At 40.6% G+C, this 18,287-nt stretch overlaps 1 protein-coding gene across 1 annotated transcript in view; it reads right to left on the reverse strand.

Moving 5' to 3' along the window:
* The window catches only part of LOC137975514 (DNA replication ATP-dependent helicase/nuclease DNA2-like), a 26,845-nt gene extending 17,576 nt beyond the window's left edge, over nucleotides 1-9,269 (reverse strand). The window contains exons 1-6 of the mRNA XM_068822624.1: nucleotides 9,052-9,269; nucleotides 8,907-8,951; nucleotides 3,759-3,801; nucleotides 2,881-2,921; nucleotides 1,738-2,475; nucleotides 751-1,265 (exon numbers count right to left, since the gene is read on the reverse strand). Coding sequence (XP_068678725.1) covers nucleotides 751-1,265; nucleotides 1,738-2,475; nucleotides 2,881-2,921; nucleotides 3,759-3,801; nucleotides 8,907-8,951; nucleotides 9,052-9,129 — 1,460 coding nt within the window. The 5' untranslated portion in view covers nucleotides 9,130-9,269. The remainder of the gene's footprint in view (nucleotides 1-750; nucleotides 1,266-1,737; nucleotides 2,476-2,880; nucleotides 2,922-3,758; nucleotides 3,802-8,906; nucleotides 8,952-9,051) is intronic.
* Nucleotides 9,270-18,287: the final 9,018 nt, after the last annotated feature.

Below are 18,287 nucleotides of genomic sequence, written 5' to 3' on the forward strand. Positions count from 1 at the left end.
CAGAGTAAAATCTTTTAAAGGCTTCAACTGACACATAGTGTGTGCCATGGAACAATTTTCATATATGAAGATCCTGTCAATGCTGAAATTCATCCAATCAGATCGTTATGATAAGCAATGCAAATTTCCATAACAAAAACAAACGGCCGAAAAGCCTGTCAGTTGAAGGTGGCCCTTAAGGTGTGTGTGAGAGAGGGAAGGTTAAATGGGAACACAGTTTTTGAGTGGACCTAGATGCCGCTAACTCTTTTTCTCCAAAAGATTCCTGTTAATGGCTAAAATCGTCTGGCATTAGACAGGGTAAAACCTATAAGTGCACTTTCTGGAAGGGAATGTTTAAAGTACATTATAGCAATGCATTAACAATTGCATTGATAAGTGGAGGTTGGGTGCGTGAAACATTCTGGACGTTCCACTATTGGCAGCCAGCTCCAAGATGGAGACTGTACCAAGGGCTAGCAAAACCTGACAACCCAGCCATGAGGCCCTGGTACCCCTAAGAAGATGGGCACCCGTTACAGTAATAAACAAAGGAAAGTAGAGTGCGGGGGGAAGGGGGGATGCTCCACAAAAAATGCTCCTTCTTCCCAACACACAGATAAATAAGCCATCACAGGCGCAAATACAACATTTAACCCACTGACAACAATTGACCGCAGTTTCTCCTAGTTGTTAACTTAGTTAAATTGCATTTAACTTCATGTAAACCTAAAATTTAGATACCCAAGGCAAAAGTTCAAGGCGTCATACCTGCCATGGTACTGGTTATTGGAGCAAATGATCATAGGTGACCACTCCACTCCTTCCAATAAGCTTTCTACTTCATTAGAATCACCAATACTATCTACAGAAGAATTCATCATTGCCTTGGAAAGTGGTGTCTCTGCAGACTTGCTAAACTCTGTCATCTGCAACGGATCTGTTTTGACTGGAGAGTTGAATTGCCCTATATCATGTACAGCTGCATTTAGGGCATAATTGTTGATGCTATATTCATTGCTTTTTATTATCTTTTCTTCACAGTTCCCTATGGCTTCCTCAAATGGTTGTTGACCTGAACCCACTGCCATTCCACGGATTAAACAGTTCTCTAAACTGGTGCCAGAGATATACTCATTCATTAGACTCCTCTCTTCCGTATAACCGTTTTCAATGGGGTAGCATATTTGTTCTGAGTGCAATGTATGCTGCCTCAGTTCTTTGTTGAAGTAACTACTGTGTGAACATTCGTCCAGAGTTTTCCACAGGTCATTTTTAACAGAATCCTGCAAGAAAGTTATTCATCATCTCTACTGTTTTAGAGTAAAAGCAAGCAAGCCTGACATATTCATCTAGCATCAAGTTAAAATGCAAGTTGAAGGCACAGTAAATTATTGTGAACCCAACATAACCAAGTCACTGAGGAGTTTAATTTAACTAGTTGATGTTGAATAAAATGGATGAAATGTTACAGGGATCAAGTCTTTTTCTTTGTTGTTGTTGTTACTTTTAACAGGGGAAGTGTGTTTGTACAATTTAAAGGCCTACTAATTTTATTACCTTTTAAAGCCTTACATGTAGGTCGGGCTAGCCTCAATCAAGAGGCTTTCCAAAAGAAAAGTTCTGATTTCACTTAAGCACTTGTTTTTTTTATTCCAGCCAGTCTTGTTTGATAGGGAAAATTCTCAATGTCAGCAAACAAAACCCCTTGACAGGCCTCAATAAAGCATTGAAAGAAAGAGTTAGAACTTGCAATACCTTCATGGATGAGGAAACTCCTATTTGCAATCTTTTCTTCACTGGAGAAGATCCTTTTGCAGGGGATCTTTTCATTCTGGTCGTCAGAACACAGAATTTTGATGAACTATCAACACAGCTTGATTCTCTTTGGTCAAGCTGCTCTGTGTCCTGTTTCAATTGTGCCTTGTTTCTTAGAAGAGGCTTGGATCCAAAAATGTCATGTTTCTTCAGAGGACTGGATAGAAACTTTGGACGGCTTGGTTTTCTAGAGAGTTTGTACTTCTTTCTGCTGGTGGTGAGTGTAGACAGAGAACAGGTCTCTTTTGATAAAACAGGTTCTAAAAATCCATGCTCTGATGTCTCTGCCAGCGAAGCATCTTTTAAATTAGAGCCAAGTGTCTGTGAAATATTGGTTGAAAGGGAAGACTTGTGGCCAATGAAATTTATGAAACTCTGTAGTCCCCCAGGAGATGGCGTTGGTGGAATCAAGTCATCATCTTCTCCAGCAAGCACTATTGGTGAATTGTTTTGATCATGCTTGTTATCAGGTGTGAGCTGGGCACTTTCCTTAGGTGCTGAGACCAGTTCCTTTAAGTTCCTATTTTGTTCCAAGATCTTTGTAAATTCCTTTAGTTTAATGTTATTTTGTCCCTTTTGTAATGAGGTAGCTGATTGATCACTATTGCCAAAAGCAGATTCAATACTGACTTTTTTCCCTGAACCAAGAGGAGGACTTTTATTCTTGACCTCACTCTCCTGAAACATTAAACAAAAAGTTATAATTTGCCAACAAGGCACCAGGGATTCTTTTCCCCTAAACTATCATCAAGTACTGGTATTGTATGCTTTGATGAACAGTCTGGTGATTGTCAATAACAAATCAGCTGACTAACGCAAGTGTGTTTGCTCTAGTGCAGCCAAGCTCTGAGGGACCAGCATGACTATTCCGGGGGTGAGGGGTGAAGGGGGCGGTGGTAGGGGGTGAAAGGTACAAGAGCTGAAATAACCCAAACCTTAACAAAAATGCTAACCTTAGGCCTAAACAATATGCTTTAGATAACGCTTAGGCCTAAGGTTAGCAATTTTGTAAAGGTTTGGGTTGTTTCAGTTTTCATCCCCTTCACCCCTCACCCCTGAAATAGTCATGCCATAAGGGTCTACCTTTTTGGTTGATAGTTTTAGGCTCTTTCTCTTTGCAGGTCCTAAAAGCAGATAAAAAGAGGTAATGTGAAAAAAATGAACATACAGTATCAAAGAACTGACCCATATCCTAAAACTGACCCCTACTAGCTAGTGTTGCACAAACAACTCCTGTTTCTACATTTCATTGGTATTGTTATTAATAACAAAATCAGTGTTATTATATCATTTACATACAATAGTTGTCAACTTATTATTCTTAGATAGTTTACAAAATATGCATGCATTAACTTTAGTTTATATTACTGCTTACAGGGAGTAATACTGTTGATCTAGATAACATATGTTTACAAGTCACTGTATTTCTTTTGCTCATATCTTTGTTTTGGGTCTTTTATGTGATTGGTCCATAAATAATTATTTTTTGGTGTCCCAAACTCCACACAATTAGCAAAGAATTTTGTACTATTACTGCAGCTTATCATATTGAGAACTTGTGCACATATTTTCAACAATATTATTGCAGTAATTGCTGAAATAATAGTCACAAGACTTTCACTAAGGGCAGTGGACTGGGAATCCCCCCACCCACTCCCTGCCATGAACATGACTTCTAGCTATTTTCAGACAGACCCCATAGCAGCAACTTGAATTCTTAATGGCAGTCATATAGTAAGTATTATTCTTTATCCAAGATAATTTTGCTGAATTCTTTTTTTCAATACGATTGCACAACAAAACCAACAGTATTGTCAGCTTTTGCCACTCTTCCCCACTTGCCTGTTGAACAAACCCTTCAATCACATAAAGCTCCCATTTGGAGTGCCTCAATCATTTATGAACCTTTCGAGTAGAAAGCAAGAGTACCATTTAATGTTTAACAGTTCAATGAGACTCACTTTTGATTTCCTTGCCTATTGTCGTCCATAGGTGACAAGTTTCCTAAAAATAAGAATACTGATGAAGGATAACAATAACCATGAGAGAAATAAACTACAATGTACTGAAGCACACTTCTCCCGAAGACATTTGAAAGATGTTTGGATGTCCATTCTCCCGCTTAGAGCGGTGGCTCCTAGGGAACGTTAACTTAACTGACCAATGGCAGGAATCAATACTTCTATCAATGGAAGCTGGGGGTGTCACAGATTGAGAACTTGCTTCTCATCTTATGTATTCCAGGCTCAGTCTCTAGAAAAAATGTATGAGTTGAGTGTGTTTGTTGTCACTTACGTGTACACTCAGACGCCTCTCATTTTCGTCAAGTTTCGATGTTATAGTGTCATTGTGGGAAGGATTGTTCTTCTAATGTTCCCTTATTCATTAGGCGTTGAGCAGGACTTGATTCCATTCCTTGTGTGGGAGTATTGCGGTAATCAATAATTGCAATGTATGGATCTGTCCTGGCACTCAAGCCTTTGCATAGGAGGTTCTTTGCTGTTTTCACTGGTGATTCCCCTTTACCGTTGGTTTTGCTGTTCCCAGGAGAGCTCGTTCTGTGTTCAAAGTCCCGATTGTTTGTGAATTTATGAAACTCTGATGACAGGAACTGAGAACCATTGTCGCTGATCAAACAATCAGGGTAACCATAGTGAGCAAAATGGTTCTTCAGCTTCAAAACTACAGCTGATGAGGTGGTACTTGTCAGGCAGTCAATCTCCCAGAAATTGCTGTAATAATCTTCTGTGATCATGTACTTTTTCTTGTTTAGTTCAAAGAGGTCTACTGCTACTTACTCCCAGGGTTGACTGGGTACCTTATGTGGTATCAGAGACTCTTTCTGATGGCTGGTCTCGTACTTGTGACAGGTCTCACAGGTGGTGATCATTTCCTTTAATTCAACGTTATGTTCGGCCAGAATATGGTTTCCTGTGCTTTTTGTAAACAGCTTTCTGTGCCAAGGTGTGAGGCATGTAGCTTTCGTTTCATGTCTTTTCATAGGCTGACAGGAACTACAATTCAATGCTCGCGGAACATCACACCGTCGTGTACTGACAATTCACGCTAAAGTAGGGGGTTGTCTGTTCTGGTGGTTGACTGCAATCATCTGGTCAACCACGCAACATGGTAGCTTTCAGGATCAGCAGCATCAGGATCAGGATTTCGCCATCCTCAGTTGCCTGCTGTATTTCTCGGAGTGTAGTTGTGGATACAAGGAGGAACGCCGCAGCATTGATGTTCTCAAATTCAGCTCCAGTCAGATGTAAGGTCGTCGGCAGGTAAGCCCTGGAGAGTGTAATGGCCAGGTACAGAATTGTGCCACGCTCATACTGTACCTCTTAATCATATTTCTGAAGTCCCATCATCATACCTTGAAGGCATTTTGGCGCGCACGTGAGAGACTTGTTCAGGATGGATTCCAGCTGCTTGTGGTTGCTTCGGATTTTCATGTGGCATCCGAATTTTCTCAAGTGAGAATACGATCGCAAGTTACAAGACGCTTCAAACACGTTATCTTGCTCTTCCGTCCAGTTTAACTCTTTGTCTTGCCGTGTGAGGCGGCGGATAGGCTCCATGTGGTCTGTTAGGCAAGGTAAGAACTTTGACAAGTAACTGACAAATTCGTTAAGCCTCTGCTCGTCTTCAGGTCGAGGCATCTCTAAGACGGCTTTATGATGATAGACCAAATGGGAGTCTTTTCCACCGGTATCTTCTGAAGGGAGTAGCGAGGGTAGTCAAGCCAATGGACGTCAAGTAGGCAGTGCCAGTATCCTGCGGTAAGATCAGCAGTTGAAAAGATCTTCGTTCGAGCCAGCTCTGGCATTAAGTCATCTAGGATTGGCAGTTGGTTTGTTTCTCTTTTTAAGACTTGGTTCAACGGTTGCGGATCTATACATCTTCTTAGGACACCTGACTTCTTTGTAGCAATAACAACACTGCTCACCTATGCCATGGGCTCATCAACTTTTGCTAGTACCCCTAGATTCTCTAAGCGGTCCAGTTTAGCTTTGAACTTCTCTCAGGGCAGTCAGGATCCGTTGCGAAGGCGTTAAGGAAGGTTTGGCATTTTCATCAACTCTCAGGTGGCCTGTGCCTGGTAGGGTTCCCAGATCTTTGGCAAAAACTTCTGGATAGCGTCGGACTAGCTTGTGAGCTGTTGTAATACCTTGGATGTCCTCACATGATTTCTTTCGCAGAGGAAGTGTAGAGACAAACTGATCTTCATGCACAGTTATAAGCTCCATTTGTTGTGCTGTATGTGCACCTAGCAGCAATGTTAAGTCATCAGGAACAACAACAAACTCAAGTAAATACTTCTTTCCAGTTTTAGGATTCGTGACTTTTGAGTGGGTAGTTCCAAGGGGTTTCATTTCTGTTCCATTCCACATCTTCAGGGTTTTATTTGATGCTGTTATGTGACTTCCTGTGGTGTGACATTTAGTGATGATTTTTATCGAAGCTCCACAGTCTATCTGAATTTAATTTGCTTGTCATTGATCATCATCTCTGTGTATATTTCTCTTGCATGCCGGATGTCAGTTCAATTGCATGGATAGATGGTTCCACTGCCATAATGGCGAAGAATTCATAATCACTAGACGCACAGCTGTCATCATGTTCATCGCAGACAAGCTCAGGTTGCTCAGAAAGCCTGTGCACACCATTCGCTTGGCCCTTTTAGCAAACGTAGTGAAACGATTCCTTCCATTGCACTTCTGACATCGCTTTTGCCATGCAGGACATAACTCCTTTTTCAGAGGGTGATTTCCAGCGCAGAATTTGCAAATCTTTAGCTTCTGGTGCTTGTGACACTTTGCATTCTTATCATATTTTTGCTTCCATGGAGGTTTTGTCGGCTGTACTTTTAGTCGATGAGCATCATCTGTAGTACTAGATGCCCCTGAAATATTTTTAATTTGGAAAGAGACAGCTTCACTACTTCTACACAAATCAATGCACTTTTTCAGATCCAATTTTTTCTCTTGCAACAAGCGTTTCAAAGTGTGTCTTTGTTTATCCTGAGAATAGCGCAATCCCTCAACAGGCTGTCAGTGAGACAATCACAAAATCCACACGTTTTTGCTAGAGATCGCAGCGCAGTAATGTATGCATTGATAGATTCATCTTGGCCCTGATTTCATCCGTTAAAGGGGCAGTGTCATGGATTGTAGTAAAAATCTGGAAAGCAAAGGAGACCTGTTTACCGATGGCAAACAAAAATTAATGGCCAAATTTTCTTCAAAATGGCTATTTTAGCTCACAGAAACCATTCTTAAGTGTTTTTGGTTACGCATAAAAAAATGATGACAATTTGAAAATGTCGGGCTGACCTTTTCAAGTACTCCCCTTGCATCTCGGATAAATTTCGTAATAACTTAGTGTGGCTCATTTTTCTTTTAAAAATTAATTTGATCCATTTTTATCTCACTGCGGTGATCCAGAAGCAAATTGAGAATGAAAAAGTCACTGAAAATCGATTTAGTAAATTTATGGTCACAATAAAAGGGATAATCCCATGATACTACCCCTTTAAAGATGTAGCATTCATAGGTCTTGTTGACTTCTTCCATAGTGAACTTGTCAAATTTCTCAATAAATTTGGAAAAGGTGCGGCAGCAAGTGTCACTGGCGAACTACATTCCATTGTAGATTTTCATGGTATCTGAATCCAGGCAGTGAAGGAAATAATGCCACCGTGTACTGTTCCGTTTGTGAAGTAAGATTCGTGGTGATAGCGTAATTTTCCCAGATCTGTTTGAACTGTTTCCAGTTTTCAGCTATGTTAGTAGTGGTATCTAGAGGTTTTGGCGGCACGATACCTTGTATAAGGGTCCAGCAGCTTGCATTATGACGCTCTGCTGAGATGGCAAAGGGGGTGTAGTTTCTTCCAAGTTGGACATTGTACTCTCTTTCTCTCTCTAAGACTCTAGCAGGGTCCTAAACCACCTACTCCACTGCCACCATAAGCATAAGCTCACCACATAAGTTCAGTAGTCAAATCACTTTAAATCAAAATCTAGAACTATTGATGAATGGACTTGATACAAATAATAAGCCTGGTGGAAGATTGATTGACACATTGCAACACCTTGTATTGGTAAAACAATGACCTGTGTTTTGTACCTGCTGCCCCATTATTGACGCACCTACACTATGTAAGACTGACACTTAAAATGTTATATTTTACTTACTTATTTTAGCATCTGGCCCCAGTTGTTCAAACGATGGATAGTGCTATCCACCAGATAAATCACTATCTAGCGGATAAACACTAGCAAAACCGATTAAGTTATCCAGTGGATAGTGATTTATGTGACGGATAGCGCTATCCATGGTTTAAGGACGGTGCCTACTATTGTTATTGTGCATACCTACTGCGCATCTCTAGATACTCGGGTTTCCTATCAGTGATGCTTACTAATACAGGATATTTTTGCATGATTTAAAACTATCCAGAGAAAGTAGATCTTAGTAAGTACTCTTGGTCACCAAAAAGAAAATTGGGGCTAACCATGCATTTTTGAGAAATAATTAAGCTTAAATTTGAGAAAGAACGCCATAAATTGATTTGTATTTTGAAGCTTTTTACAAACATTATTCATCAATTATCTTTGAAAAATGCGTGGTTACCCACAATTTTCTTTTTGGATTTCAATAACACTTGTTAAGATCTCCGTTTCCTGCATAATCATAAACCGGGGCAAAAATACATGTACCTTTGCATTAGTAGGCACCGTCCTCAAACAACTGGGGCCTGGTGGATAAGTCAATGCTCTACGGTTTCCGTCTCTTCGAAGATCTCAGTAAGCATGAATGTGCACACTCTCAGCACATCTACGTAAAGGCGTGTAAGAAGCATTTAACGTGAAATTTTATATTTTACACTCTGGTTAGTGGACATAGTGATATATCCATGACTGTCTCATAGCGATGTCTGTTAAAGGGGTGATGCCACCATAGTCTTACTGTTTTAGCTTGGAAGATATCTTAGTTAATTCCGTGCATATCACTCATTTGAAGAGCTGACGCTACAATTGTAGCTTCGTAAAACGGCGAGATAACCATGCAGAGTTCTATTTGAAGCTTAATAATTGTAAGTACTATACCTTTCCGAAATAACTTTTTAGGTTCTGTTGCACTGGACCTCTTTCCTAACAAAGAAAAGGGGGTGAAAATGTTAAACTTCATGCAGCATAATCAATCAATGAAACGAAGTTTTTTTGTCAACCGATCGGATGTAAAACACCTCACCTCTTCCTCCGAGCTGCTCCTTGTCCTTTTTCCAGCTCCTTTAATGAGCTTTGTTTTCCCCATGACTCTGTCAATCATACGATTTTCAACATGAATGTAAATTAAGCAAAAAACAGCGCTTAGTTACAATGAAGACTGGACTATAACATAAAGAAACATGAAATATCTGCGATTGATTGCAAGAGTTTAGAATTTCCCGCCAAATCCGCAGCTGGCACACTATGAAGCTTATTGTCCATGTAAGAGTTGCAAAGTGTATCCTAAGCTGGTGGGGTGGCTGGTGGGGGCTAAATAGGGATAAGGAGAGAGGGGACAGGCGGGAAAAAAACAGCTTTATTTCAGTGTCTAGTCTTCTAGCGCTGGAGCACTAATTGGGGGACACTGTAAACTGAAATCAACAAATAACGCAAATCAAATCAAATGTTGGTTTTTGAGGAGAGGAGAAAACCGGAGTACCCGGAGAAAAACCTCTCGGAGGAGAGTAGAGAACCAACAAACTCAACCCACATATGAAGCCGAGACTATATGAGGAATTGAACCCTAGCCACCTTGGTGGGAAGCGAGTTCCCCCACCACTACGGCAGGCCTGCACCAACTCGTTTTCCCTATTTTATGTTTATTGCTCTTCTTGACGAGGTTCATTGCCATTGTTTTCGTCAGGGGCCACCCAACGTCAATTTTCGGAAAATATCTGTTCGGAAGACGATTTGAGATATAGAATTTTCGGAACATTTGTGGTAAAATTTCTTGCTTGTCCGCCTGTCCTAGGATTTTCAAACATCTAAAAAATGGAATAATTGCCCATTTTGAACGGATTTTTACCCCAAAAAGGTCACCTAGAATTTTCGGGAGCCTTTTTTCCGCATGAAATTTTCGAAAGGGGAGAAAAATATGCCTGTATCTACCATTTAAATACCAAAATACCTTTAACAACTGTATGTTTAAGTAGTTTTGAACTATATTCTTGTTGGGTGCCCCTGTTTTCGTGGTGATAAGATGAGGAGATAGAAACTGACAGGTACAGGGTTGCAACAAATTTCAAATCGTTGACAATGCGACGGTTCACGCTTGTAGTCAAGTTTATAGAGCGTTGATTTGGACATTAGCAATGCAAATAATATTAGCAGTTTCAGCTGCCATTAACCCATCTAAAATTTGTGAAGGTGCTGATGTATCGTTATATGTATTCTCTCGTGATAGTTCTTGATGCCGGAATGGCATCGGTTGTGTTCTTTCTGAGTTTATAGACCCCTTTCAATCAATTCCCAATATGGAGGACAAAACAAGATTGACGGTGTTGCATTTGAAAGGTTAGTTTCTCTCAGGGGACAGAACAACCGCTGTTTTGTCCTCTAGACTGGGAATTACTGAAATGGGTCCATTACGCCTATCATCGGCCGGCAGTCATTAATGCAATAGTCTGAGGTGTCGGCCGTCTCCTCGCCTATTAATACAAGAGGAAACCAGCCAATTGTGGAAAGAAACCGGTGTAAAACTGATTTGCTATCGAGCACTAAAGAATGATTAAATAACAAACCCTTTTTTTTGCCTTTTCACGAAGGAATACAAACAAATTGGTAGCAACCCGTTAAACAATGATTCTTTTCTACTAATGATAAGAAATGGAAATGAGCACTTTAGGGCTCAAAAAGGCCGTAAAACTTCACATGCACTGTTTATTCAGAAAGCTGCACACCCTCGCCTTGATTACCTGTTCAGGTTATCCAGTTCTGTGGTCAGAATTTTAATGTTTGCGGTCTGCCGAAATTGAGAACATGGGTCAGTATAACGAAGCTCCAGCGATGGAGAATGTCTACGTCTCCCCGCCCTTCGTCGCATCTTTTAAGAGTTCGACCACAGAAGCACGAAGAACGGCAAACAACTTCTTGAGTATCAACGGGTACCAAGAACGTGATGAAAACGAAAATGAGCTCTACGTGGGTGCCACGGAGTCGACGAAGAAACTTAAATTTTCCGAAGCTCGAGACGACAAAGATGAGCGCGCTGAAATTAGACGGAGAACAAGAAAGTCCCCAAATCGAGAGGGCCGGAAAATGACAGGTATAAAGAACACAGACTCTGTACTATCAATACACTACACATGCCACTGTGGTACGTTTGTAAACTAAGTTTCAAACGAGAGTCTGAAATGAAACTTGTGAACACGAAAAATTTACTTTGCTGCCGAATTTGTCTGCGTAAAGCAGTAGTTTTCTTGTTCTTCAGTTTCATCCGTTTAACTTTTTTCTTCCTTGTAGGTTCAGTTTTTCGTTCATTTATCGACCTTATTTCAGCTCTTTTATTGTTAAAGTTGTCACTTTTATATTTTGCATTGTGCTATTTATTTAGGATACCTCCAACTTCAAGTTCTGTCCAGATTAGGTTGCGTTTTATTTAGGACAGTTCTAGTTATTAGTCTACTTTAAATTCTTACTTTATAGTCACTAAATAAGTTTTTGTCAGCTAGCGTTTTGTGGATATTCATCGTTTAGTTTGTCGGTCATTTTTTCAATATTGCGTTGTTACTCTCTTTAAGTCACTTCATTTATCTCTGTTCATAATTGCTTTTGCGTCCAGTTAGAGTAACTTACATTTCCAGTTATTTTATCTATTGAACCAAAAAAATGTAAATGCTTTGTTTCACTTAGCTATCAAGCTAGCTCACAGGCACCCCATCTTTTCAAGGTTTCTGACGCCATCTTGGTTGGGGAGCAAACGCGGCATAAATTGCAGTGAATGTATGGGATTTTGGCCAAATTCAAACCTCATCTATAACTCCGCTGCAAAAAGGCAGATTTCAAAAATTTTAAAATATTTTTAGTCGTTTTGATATCATTCACTCAACGGAAAATTAGATCATTGCACAAGGCACACCGTCTGAAAATTGGATATACGGAAATTTCCTCATGTCGCTTGAAATTTCGCATTTCGCGGGAATTTGCATAATTTTGATTACAAGGATTTATATGAAATTTACAAATTTCGTTTACGGTCGTTTTAGCTTGATTCTAATCGTCCTATTCAAGAAAATAATCGCAAAAGGAGCGCTTTTTGAAAGATATTCTCGCTATCCATCGTCAGTATGTTCAAGTATTTCTGCAAAATGAGTAGTTCACGCCAGCGGACGACGAAACTAATAAAAGGCCCGTTGGGTATTTCAAACCAGGTTTAACGATAATATTGATGTTCCTTTTTTGATTGACAGGTGTTGAGTTTGACACCCCTTCGGGCACAATCACCAGCACCACATTTCATGTTGGCGGTACAAGTCCAGACAAAAGCCCACCGACGAAAAGTCCCGTATATTGTTTCCATTCCTTCACGTATGGAGTTGGTGTTCCAGGAGAGAATGAAGTCAGCCAAACTAGACTTGTTTCCCAATGTGACACCATTTGGGAAGAGGAATCATTTGATGCCGATTCTCCGAATGTTTGGCGAACAAGGGCAGTAGTCGATCCTGTGGACAGCGGGTCGCCGACCTTCCACTCCATGTTGCCAGGTACCGAGGAGGGGAGGGAGCGTAACCTCAAACGGTTAATATCCCAATACGATAATAGTTAGCTTATAGGCGCTTTCCATTTGGCCCGAAGTTTTCGTTAAAAACTTCGATTTTGTGTGGCGAGTAGGACCAATCACATCAACGAGTATTGCCCCAAAATGTAAACATCGCAAGACGAGGAATGAACCAATGGAAGGGATTTTCCGTTTGTTCCGGAATTCAGGAACTTTAGGGCCAATTCGCGTCGTATACCCAAATTTCCGACTTTTTTTCCGGAATATTTCCGTTCCATACGATTCGTTACCCGTTTTTTCCCCGAGATTTTTGATCGAATGGAAAGCGCCCTATGAAAATTGATATGAGCATGGAAATAATATAAATTCTCATTAATGGGATTTTTTCCTGAGGTGAAATCTTTGCCTTGCAACTATCCATGAATAAAATTGCTTTAAGCCGTACGTTCTTTAGTAATCGAGAAAAGAGAAAACTTTTCTTCCTTTACTCGAGATCTGCACAATTTCTCCATTTCACGTTAGGAAGTTTAAAAAACGACGACGGTTATTTGACTAAAAGTTGCTGAAGCGAAAGCAACTAAAGTGAAACGAAAGAATGCTTCTCTCATAGGCTTACTGTCATCTGAAGAAATCTTGAACTCCGAATCCATTGAAAAGCTCCACTCGGAGATTCACACCAGCTTCCCGAAGACAGCGGCCAGCGTATTTAAAACAAGTAAACAGGAGGAAAAAAATGGGCAATCACCATTAAATTCAGGACATAGAGAAAGTGGGGATGTAACTGAAAACTTCTGCGAACGAAGTGCCATGGTAAAGTTCGTGGAGAGACCGTTACCCGAGGGTGCTGAAAGTTACGCACAGAGGACGTTGTACCATACAAGCGCAGGCAGTCATCTTGCAGTGCCAAAGAACCAATTATTGTATGAAGCTCAGATGATCGACAAGTTTGACAATGGTCTAAGCTGCAGTCCGTCCGGATACATAGATGCCCATGTTGAATGGGAAATAGAAGAGACCAAAGAAAACCCAAAGGGTGGGTGTAAGCAGTTGTGGATACTTTCCTATTTTTAAGAAGTGATATAAGCAGTGGGGTATCACAGGTTGAACTAAAATTCACAAACAAATGGTGTAATACTTGGGGAGAAATTACAAATATCATTTGTTTCGTTTTCTTTTTAGTGTATTGCCTGTTAACGTCGAGGGTGTGTCACAAAGAGAACCATTTTTGGAATCTCGAGCTGCGGCTCGAGCGATTGAGGTTGAAAGGGAGTCGATCGAGTGGTTTAGGCGTCTTTCTTGCAATCGAAACTCCCGAGTTCAAATCCCGCTATGACCATTGGCTGGAGTTGTTCTTTGATGTCCCTGTTTTAACCTCTCGGTTTCTTTCGGAAATAGAAGACTGGTCTACGCTCCAGCCAGTTGTCATTATGAAATAAGTGTGTTTGCATTAATGGCCCTTACTGAAGCTCTTAAGTGGGAACGACCCATGAAGTAAAGAGAAAATAAATGTGTTTGAGAGATCTCGCCTTTTTTCTTTTCAATTTAGACTTATTTACACTAAGTGGCAGGAAAGCATTTTCACTCACAATTTAAATATCTACTTTTGTCTCAGGAAAGGAAGTCATGACTGGAGATTGTCACGATCGGGTTCCTTTGATACCTTCAGTGAAGCCACATGTGAGGTACGACCTGGAGGAGGGCTTTGAGGAGACAGAAGAAGGAACTCCTGTCTCGTGTTTGAAATGTCTCCGTTGTGTGCTTCTTTGACTCGTTGTGGTGAGAGACAAACCAATTTCAATGTGCAACGCTGGACTTACATTAATCCAATCCCGATATGCATTGAAATGACAAGATAAAAGACGTAATAAAATGAAGCAACTTATGTTTTGCGTAAAAGATTGTTTATTGTAAGAAACACTACACGAGTGAGAACCAACTGAATCCTGTAGAATCACGTACATGAAGTGGCGAGCGCGAGCCAAGTTAGCTAAATTTTGCAAATCATGACCGAGTCATTCAACCATTTTGCTTATTGAATTTCCGAAAGGGGGGATCTGGAATTTTGCTTTGTTGATTTGAACAGTTTACACAATCAGTACTGACTAAAAAAAACCACCACCAAATAAAATTTCATCCTGCGTTCAAGAAGCCGCCAAGCAGCCCTAACACGTGTAGTTAAAACACAAAGTCGCACAAGACCATGAACCCTTGACTAGCGGAGCGAACAACAGCCATATATTCCTATCACAGCGTTTTCACAGAAGTTTGAATTTCCCGCAAATGAGACTCCCGCGGGAACCCGATGACCAATCACAAGCAATTAACTTTACGTCATAGCGGCAACAAACCGGAAGTGCCTTTTTTTTGCGGAAATGGTAGTCTAAAAATAGATCGGTCTTTAAAAATGACGTGACATAGGTTTAGCAGAGGAGTTGTGCCCCTCACCATGGGCTTCTGACAAGAGCAATAGAGGGCTCGCACGACAGGAGCTTTAAACTTTACTCTCACGATCAAAAAGTTCATTCTCCTAACTAGTGCCATACATTTCTTTGTTTGCTAGTCATGAGAATTTGGTGTTATATCAAAGTATCTTCCCTTAACTAATAGTAATCTCCAGTCTCAATGCTTTTTGAACGGGACAGTGTTTGAAATTGCGAGGAGAATTTACATACTGATAACTCCTGGGTGTCTCAGGTTAACATGAAGCATTCCCCCCCCCCCCCTCCCAAGCGGAATTCTAATCCACACCAGGTTTACCCTCAGGAGTACACTGCCGATTCCCATTTATACACTTGGGTGGAGCAGGAGCTCCTCAAGGGGGGGGGGGGGCCTCCATCTCCCATACTTGGCATAGGAGTCAACCCTTTCCTCAAGTATATTTAACAATTAGACCCGCAGCCTGCAAGGGCTACGGGTCAATAGCCCATGAAGGCGTGGCCATTGAGGGCGAACCGTGGCCCGTTCGGTCTTCAAGTTGAAGAAATATTTATTTGGCCGGAATAAAAAAACGAAAGAAAGCGTCACGTTTTTCGATACTCGAGGACTATTACTAATGGTCTTCTAGTAGCGTAGCCAATCAAAATGCTTTATTTGCATTAGTCCACTAGTTGGGTGATACTAATTATTTATAGAACACCTCCCGTGGGAGATTCGGCACGCTCACAGTTATAAAAGTCGATCAAAACAAAGTTATCTCAGCCTCAAGGAAAACATGGTACTTTTCGCGAGAAAAACCTGTTCCTAAAAATAGATTTACTCGGGAAAGGGTTCGCTCAAGTAATTAGACACAGAGGCTTCATTTCCCTCCTTGGTGGAGAGAGACCGTGTGGAGCAAAGGTTCTTGTCTATGGACACCACCCGGTTACAGAGCTTGGCCTCGAACCTGCGAACAAACCCTACGCCAACGTGCCGCTACGTATAGCTACAATCTCAGTCCACTTTTTCCTTAACCTTCCTGAACGATAACATCATTAGCTCTTCTTTCTTTTTTCCCTCCGCGAAATTGCCATGTCTGCTACATGGCCACCGCTCTTCATTATCTCCAATATAGGATGCAGACGGTTAAGATAATTTTCCCCCTCTATTCGGTTCGTAGTCGACTAAATCCCCATAGCTGTTTTTATGCTCTAGGGTCACGCTTCGAACCGATCTAAAACGGCGGGAATTTTCCCGCCAATTTTTTTTCAGCTGGTGCGCGTACCTTGGTCTGCAAAGTTTTTCGACTAAAATATGCGCACGAAGTAAATATTTTCATCTTAACCCTTCAAAATAAACTGAGGTTTCCCACGAGAGAACAAGTCAACGAAAGCTCCGGGACCCAAAATGTTGAGAATACTCAGAAGAAAATGATTTTAGTCGAGGTAAGACTTTGAATACACAGGACAAACAGCGACTCGAGAACATTCCAAAAGTATTAGACATCAAATCGTTAGATATTTGGTCAAAAATAGCTTTATTAAATACCAATTGAGGTTTACATTCTAAAAATACTTCGCCAAAACGTTCAGAAGTACATTGTGTGTAATAAAGGTACTTCAACCTAGGACATAAATATTGACAATGGACGAAAATCGAAATTTACTGAATGAAGTTGCCATTAATTTTGAAGGAATCCTTACAAGCCTTAAGAGAAACAATTACGGCTCAAGGAACAAATGGGCATATAATAAATGGGCAAAAACAATAGCTTTGAAAGCATCTTAGTAAATTTCTTTACCGTAGTCGGCAAATAAAATTGAAGGTTTTCACGCCGACAAAGTGAGCGTACGACAGTCAATGGCTCCTTTTCTTTCTTAACGATAAAACCAATCTAGTCATAGGGTACGTTCGCCCATATTGAACAATTACGATAGCGAAACGTTACATTATTAAAAGTACCGTTTTCGTTGGCGTTGCTTAACTGGCGTATTGGAGAGATTAATTGTCTTAGTTAATTAACTTAGTTCGCATTTTAGAATTGTAATCTATTAAAATGTTTTTAGAAATGTGTTTTATTTTCATAATTAATAGTTTTTAATTGGACGAGTAATTAATTTGTTAAGTACAAGACCCCACAAGCTTTTCATCTTTAATCCTTATCGTGTATAAATAAAGATTCTATTCTATTCTAGATTCAGCATCGCGTTAACGGAAAACGGTCAAGCTAAAATTTGCGTTTTGTCAAAAATTAAGGAAACTTGTTTGATTTTAGCTTTCTTGCCTGTTACCCACAGAGGGGTGGGGAGAGGAAACAAGTAGTGGACACCATTAGGAATAGACAGAGGAGATGGCTAGGGCACACACATTAAGACTTGGTGATTTACTGACAATAGACCATATAGACCGTCATTTAAATATTCTTTTGTTTTTATTCAAATTAGCCCTTGATGCCTCGTTCTTGAGCTGAAAATTCAAAAGAATATTTTGCCTTGAACGAGGCATCAAGGTCTAATTTGAATAAAAACAAAAGAATATCTAAATAGCGGCCATTTTGGAATAAGGTGTATTCGTATTCTCAGTATCGGACTAGAACGAGCTTGTAATGCATGGAGGCTAATGCGGGGAATATGTTAAAAAGAATTTGCATTTGAAAAGATTTCCCAGCATTGGGAAAATCGAAGGCAAGAGACCCGCAGGGCGACGGAGAATAGGGATGTTGGACTCAGTCAACAATGGTGTGCCATGGACAGACGGCAAAAGGACTGGAACTGCCTTATGCCAGAGCGCGCGCGCGCACACACACAGACATCCACAGAGAGGGAAGTGAGAATAAGTGAATTTTCGTGCTTTTATGACAAGCAACAGCTTTTTGACGTCTGTCGTAAACGCGATGCTTAATCTTTCTATTAAGCTCCAACGGCGAAGACGATTAAACCTGATTTAAGTAACAAGAATGGCGACGAAAACGTCACAACTTTGCATATATCTATTGGGCAAAATCAATAGCTTTGCTCTCTCTGCACGTGCGTTTTTCACTTTTGTCAATTTCTTTGCCATCGCCTGCGAAACAACGCGAAATAGCCAAATTTGAGGTTTTATGAAGCACGTCAGCACTTGAAGTAACTTCTCATTTTCTCCCCTAAATTACGCGCCGTTGTGCCCAGTGTCAATCTTGAGGAACTACCACGCTCTTATCACATTAAAATGGTTGAAATAGTCACGAAGTGATTACAATAACACGAATTCATATTGTGAGATGACGTTCTCGTTGCCGTCGCCGTTGCTTAAGTTCCCTAATTAAATAT

This window comes from Montipora foliosa, chromosome 11, assembly GCF_036669935.1.
Source record: "Montipora foliosa isolate CH-2021 chromosome 11, ASM3666993v2, whole genome shotgun sequence".
Taxonomy (NCBI): Eukaryota; Metazoa; Cnidaria; class Anthozoa; order Scleractinia; family Acroporidae; genus Montipora; species Montipora foliosa.